This window comes from Phragmites australis, chromosome 21 (assembly GCF_958298935.1).
Source record: "Phragmites australis chromosome 21, lpPhrAust1.1, whole genome shotgun sequence".
Taxonomy (NCBI): Eukaryota; Viridiplantae; Streptophyta; class Magnoliopsida; order Poales; family Poaceae; genus Phragmites; species Phragmites australis.
In genome coordinates this window covers 8,399,227-8,406,089 of record NC_084941.1, presented here as the reverse complement: position 1 = coordinate 8,406,089, position 6,863 = coordinate 8,399,227, and the positions used below count along the sequence as shown (strand labels likewise).

The 6,863-nt window shown below is 43.6% G+C and overlaps 1 protein-coding gene across 1 annotated transcript; it reads right to left on the bottom strand.

The window, feature by feature from the left end:
• Window positions 1-1,706: 1,706 nt before the first annotated feature.
• On the bottom strand, window positions 1,707-2,791 carry LOC133903698 (glycine-rich cell wall structural protein 1.8-like). The gene has a single exon (XM_062345139.1). The coding sequence runs from the start codon at window positions 2,771-2,773 to the stop codon at window positions 2,003-2,005; it is 771 nt and encodes a 256-aa protein (XP_062201123.1). The 5' UTR covers window positions 2,774-2,791; the 3' UTR covers window positions 1,707-2,002.
• Window positions 2,792-6,863: the final 4,072 nt, after the last annotated feature.

The window sequence follows — 6,863 nt, the reverse complement described above, 5'->3', positions numbered from 1 at the left end:
GAAAAATAATAAGGTATATCCCATCGTCGTCCGTTAAATAGGTTAGAATAAAAATAGGCGAGACTTTGTATACCTCGGCTACAAGTGAATTTAATAACCGGAGAGAGAAAGAAAGATCTCGCCTATTCAGTGAGTAAGAACTTAATCTCGCCCATTGAATAGTCGAGACTTCTATGGCTGTAACACCGCGTGGACCCACCAAAAGGTATCGTCCATTCAGCGAGCGAGATCTTTTGAGTATTTGGACCTATGCGGCCGGCCTTACCGATGTTAACATCTCATTTCATTATCATTCAGCCGAGAGAAGAGGAGAGGGAGGAGAGGAGAGAGGAGGGGAGGGAGATTTGTGCGGCGAAGCTCTGCTAAAAAAGGGTAAAAAAATTTCTTGATATTTTTTAACAAACCCAGTAGGATAACAACTAATGCTAAATTTTGACGTAGGTTAGATATTATATCTAAGTTTTATTTTACAAGCCTGGTAGGATAGTTATTATGTGTAGGTTAAAATGTAGATCTAGTTTTAGAATTAGAGTTAGATATAGTCCAATAATTAGATAATATTTATACATATATTTTAGTAATTATATATAGTATTTAGATATATGTTAGATATTAGATGTAGGATTTAGATATAGTGTAGTCATAATTGATATGATAGACGTAGAATTTAGATATGTTTAATGTAGCGAACTGAGAATATGTTGTTGCAGTACATATTACATGTTAGGCTACACTCGTAATGAATTTTGCATTGTAGATATAGTTTAACATGATTCTTTCTATTCTGTCACAATAATGTCATATTTTTTATCAATGGTTATCAAGTATGTAGGATATGTGGCAGTTTAGGGTTTTTTATGGGACAGTGAAATCTTATATGGTCCGGAAGGGGTAGTATTATCCGTATTTAAATCAATAGATAATGGTATATCGAGATCAATGCACAAAAATGTCGGACACTTGTATGCCTGTTGATACGGGATTTAAAAATAGACCCCGAGGTTCAAGAGATCAAATTCACCCTAATTATATATATATTTGTAATTGAATTAAATCGAATATGTCACTCGATGGGTGGACGATACATATATATCGCACGTTGTAAGGGCGATATCAAGTTCATCTGTTCAATATGTGAGATCAAGTTCTCGCTTGTTGAATGGACGAGATATTCCTCTTTTCAGTTATTAAATTTGTTGTGAGTCGAGGTCCATAAAATTTTGCCTATTTAACGGGTAAAATCTTGTTCTTGTTGAACGGACGCTGATAGTAGACCTCATTATTTTTCAGCGGACATGTAATATTCAAATATTTGAAAAAATATATATATAAAAATTCTCCACAATATGCGGTGCTGCCGCGCTAACCAATGACGCCGTGAGCTTTCATGCACGTACGAGCATGCTGTCTAGGCGGCGTTGGGGCACGGAATGGGCCGAATTGGCATGCCCAACTTTGGCATGCTTTGGGCTTTGGGTCAGTGTGCTTTCGCTGGTCTTTTATTTTCCTTTCCCTATTCAGTTTTAACCTTATCTACCTGACGAGATGGCGAAATTCTGCTTCAGTGCAGTGTACCTCTCAAGTCTCCAGTTAGTACAGTCCATGACAAGTAGCTATATGCAAGCCCATGTGAGATTCAAAAGCAAACGGTGCACAATGTTACAGCAATCAGTCATGCCACTGCAGGAGCAAGAATATACTTTGACTTGGAAAAAAATAGTAGCATCCATTAACGAGATCGATGAGAGACGTACAGATTACAACAAGGGGACAACAAAAAGATGATGAGCATTCGTAGAAAGCCATTACATCTTAGTTGCACGCTGGGATACCTACAGCCACTACGTACAATCACGAAGCCCATTATTCCTGACTAAAATGCCTGAAACAAACGAAAGGAAATCCACTCACTCAAAGAAAACTCAATTCACGTACGATAGCAAAATGGACTGACACTAATGCTGGGCTCCAGCTGCTGCAGCTTGCTCGAAGAAGGGGGATCTCAGTGGATTCCGCCGCTGCCGGACCCGGAACCGCCGCCTCCACCGCCACCCGAACCGCCTTCGGAACCGCCGCCACCGCCGCCGCCGGTGCCAGCACCAATTCCCTGGGCGTAACCAGAACCCCAGGAGCCGTCGCTGCCGGCCTGTCCCGAGCCCCCGCCAAGGCCACCTCCAGTTCCGTAGCTCGGAGCTCCGACCGCGCCGCCGCCGTGCCCACCGCCAGCGCCAGCGCCACCACCGGTAGCGTCGGCGTTGCCGCCGCCGTAGTACCCGTCGGAGGACGGTGCCAGTGCTACGCCACTCTCACCCTGGCCCTTGCCAAGGCCGCCGCCGGATCCAAAACCGACGCCGCCGTTGGCGCCACCGCCCTGGCCGCCGCCGGCGCCCTTACCATCAGCGCTGGCGTAGTTGCCGCTGCTAGGGCCTGGCGACGCACTCTCACCATGGCCAGAGCCGTAGCCGGAGCCGGATCCGGAGCCGGATCCACCATTGGTGCCACCGCCGCCGCCCATTCCTCCTCCACCACCGCCTCCCCTGGCGAAGTTCCAGCGGTTCCACCAGTTCCCGCCACTCTCACCGTACCCCATGCCATTTCCGCCCCCGCCGCCACCGCCCCATCCGCTCCCGGACGACCCACCGCCGCCTCCGCCGCCTCCACCGCCACCTCCGGCGCTGCTGGTGCTCAACCTACCTACCCTCGCGGCATCGGAGAACCCGATGCTCAGGAGGACGGCGAAGCCAAGAGCCACGAGCTTGGTGCTGGTAGCCATTGCCAGTGAGCTAGCTCGGTGGAGTGAGGCGAGGTGGAGGATGAGTGCAGGGTTGCATGAGTATTTATAGCGGTGGAGGTCGTGCATGGACGCGCGATATCTTAGGGCTGTGAAATGGGAGGCCATGTGAAGAGAGATCCGATCAATTCCATTTTCTTAGAAAAATGGAGATTCGATCAGGGCGGTTCTGTTGATTGCATCGATCTAGCGGCCAGTAATTAATTTTCATGCGACCGATCTCTTGAGACCTTAATTTACGATGCTGGAGATTCAATGACAGAGAACTGTAGAAGGCTGGAGTTAATTAGCTGTTGCTTGGTGCCTGTCAAGATTCGGAGGCTAACACAAGCTAGAGTTAGCGTAGGCAAGCAGTTTATTTTCTTCTTCCTGGAACAATATACGCCATCTCTGTTTCGACACAGACACACAGTATGATCCCACCACGAGTTACCGGACAAAAGGACATGAACAAGAAGAAGTCCTGAAAATGTACCGCAGTGCAAGCGTCCGCTTACACTACTATATATATATATATATATATTCTGAAGGGGCTAGAAGCCCTTGAGTTATATTATATTACGTTGAGCAGTACATATCCTTTGGGAAGTTACAAACAAGACCTTAGTAAAAAGAAAATTTACAATCAAGGATCTCCGGGCCTTCTTCTCCAATCTCCATCCATCCTTTGGCTTGCCTAACCGCTCTACCAGTGGAGAATGCCGGTGACTAGAATGAAAGCATCCGCTGAGGCTTCCGAAGTGATCCAAAGCTTTGGAGACACCGAAGAACTAGGTCCCCGAACCAACCGCAGGGACGAATTAAGATCTTTGAAAGAACATCGGCAAATTCCATCTTTAACCTTGTCAGCTTCCGATCTTCGAACACCCCCACCACAGAAGACAAACGAACTGGCACTGTCGGTCGGAAACCCAGCGACCCAGGAACACATCCACCAAAACCAACGGGCAACAAAATCCACCAGCCCCAATCCAAAGGCTACGGAAAACATAACTCACAACCAAGATGTCGGAGATCTTGCCGTGGATGACTCCATCACCAGCGAAAAGCTGGAGGAAGGACAAATCCCCGTGGGAGCGTCGCACCGACGCCACCATGGGAAACCCTAAACTAGACTAAGATAACATCGTATACTAGCTTGCAACTACGCGAGACACTAGAGAACCCAGTTCTCCTCCCCCTTTGGCGCTGGAGAGGCCACCGGAGGGGAGGGGAACAAGCCAATTGGACGCTAGAAGCTAAGTCACCTCTGTTTCTCCTCTCTCTCCTGTAGTAGGACCTATGTGGCTCGCACACTCTCTCCCACCTATCCGCTTACACCATTGACTATCCTATGCAGCAGAAAAATAGTTCAAAAATATATTTTACGCATGCGATGTACAAATCTCGAAATAGAGTGGATGAATGTACAAGTAGAGTTGCTTTTCTTGCCCTGGAACCTATTGATGATTCTTCATTTCCCCAAGCTTTATTTTTTATTTTTAGATAATGAAAATATAACTTCTGGTCTCTGCACCAATAAGACGTCAAGACATTTATGACACAACTATTTTTAAAAAAATAGACACTCAAATTAACATTCAAAAGGACTCAAACTTTGGTGGTTTAGACGTGCATTCTCATCGATCTCGTTAATGGATGAGTGACACGCAAAGGAATGAACCCTGGCTACTGCTGCCACATCATCATGAAAACTAAATGCATAAGTAGTAGTTTAGAAACAAAACATGACAACATAATTGTCAAACACATAGATACTAAGACAGAACATGGGAAAAAGGTACATGAATGCGAATTGATTCACCGTCTAGAATCGCCTTCATACTATTAGTGTTGGATGCCTTGCGTCGACCCCTTTGTGCATTCGAATTCCTTTCTTTGATGCTATCTTTTTTTGCAAAGGGTGCATAGACAAACGAGAACATGGTTGCATACTAGGGAAAGAGGGGATCCAAGATGTATTGGAGGCTTTGGCATGTTGATCATGTGAGGATGTGTTTGAAGATCTATCAACTGGCAATCCAAAGTACTCCTAACTGTTGCAAATGACAACATTGGTCATTCGCATTGGGGGAACATCTAGCCTCCTCATCCTATGAAAAAAAAATAAAGTTTATGATACACAATTGAAAGCAAAAAACAGATTGATAACTCTAACCTATCCCCAGGAGGGTCAGATTGTGTTGCTTCGATTTCATTAGGCTCCTAACCAGTGTTGCAGGCAGCCATGTCTACCGGTAATTCAAAATATTTCTGGTGCTTACAAATGACAACATTTGTCATACGCGTAGGAGGAACATCGAGTTTTTTCATCCTACATTATTATAAAAACTGGACACATCAAACCAGAGATACGAACATAGCGATAACTAATGAACAATCAGTAAAAATTATATAAAAACCAAAAAATTAAGGCAAGTTTATATAATTTACAAAACATAATGATCTACGAAATATAGAATGAGGATTTAAATGTCACATTAAAACAAAAATACCAGAATCCTTGAACCCTAAGTATAAACATCGTCTCAGTGATCTTAAATAATTCGCAAAACCTAAAAAAATCACCTAAAAGGGTGATACTAAAACCATACATGAATGAAATTTACATATTTTCAAGGAGAAAATTCAAGAAATGATTAAGAAGGCTAGTTGATATCAAACTTGGTACTCTTCCTGGGAAGGGCGTGGGTTCGAGTGAAGGATGGTGAGCCACATGGCAGCTAGGGTGTAGCAAACATGCCCTTTGGGAGATTGTAATGATCATGTTAGGGCACGTATGTGATTTTAGTGATTAATGACAACATTTTCAATGGAACTAACATGTTTGTCAAATATATGTTTTAGTATGTCTCATAGATGTAATACATGAAGAAACCACTAAAGTCGAGATAAAGATTAGTTGAATCAGAGAAGTCCTAAGAAAAATGGCTACACTGGATGGTCCGACGATAGAGGTGTTGTACATGCCGAAGTGTTTGAAAGTGCATCTAGGCCCTAAGTGGGTTTTGGTGATAATGAAAACAATTAAAGAACTAATGAGTTTTATGAAGTATGGACATATGTAATTTCATCAAGCGAGATTTTGACGCATGGTGAACCCCTCTAAAAAGGAAAAAGGAAAGTGGCACATGGATCATATAGTTTTTAAATTCTTTCATCATTTGAATTTGAGTTTAGGATGCCGCACTATAAAAGTGGATACAAAATTTACTTGTTTACATAGAAACAGTACTCAAAAGATCCAACAAACCTATGAGAGACATAGAACACAAGACTTTCACGTCTGTTAACCCTAATCCTTTTAAAATAAGGAAATGTAGAGTATCCACCCATTTATGCGGATAGTCCACACTTTGGTAGTTTTTGGTTAACTTGCGAAAGGTCCGCACTTTTGCAGAGTATTTGCATATTTGTGTGGATAGTCTGCACTTTGGCAGTTTCGGGTTAACCTACGGAAGGTCCGCACTTTCCAGGTGTAACAACTAGTTTTGAGAGTGGGGGTATTTATACCGCACACCTTTTCAATCCAACTACACAAAAAGGGCATTCATTTCGACCAAACCAGAGACAAAAAGGTCTAGCTCATTCAAAGCTTCCCTCTACTCTCCCCTTTGTGATTCTTGGAGAAATCTTTTGTAGGATTGAGTGAGAGCAAGGAGTAGTGCTAGTGAGATACAAATCCATCATTCGAGAACTCGTTTTCTTCGTCAAGCCGGTGATTTCGTGTTTATTACTCTTGATGGTTCATCCACCTAGACGACTAGGTATTACCCGTTGAGCTCCCAAGCTTGTGGTGAGCCCCGTGACGTTTGTATCACCCTGACGAATTGAGTAAGAAACTCTAGCTCAATCTTTGTGGTCATTTGGGTTTGGAAAAGGGTTGAAAGAGACCTGGCTCTTTGTGAACTCCTGAACGGAGATGTAGGCACTTCTTGCGGAGTGGCCGAACTTTGGTAAACAAATCCCTGTGTCTCTTTTGTCAATTTCTTGTGATTTGTTATATCATCTTGCTATGTTTGATTTTTAAGGTTTCAACCTGATCTATCTCTTTTTAAGGTTTGAGCTGCAA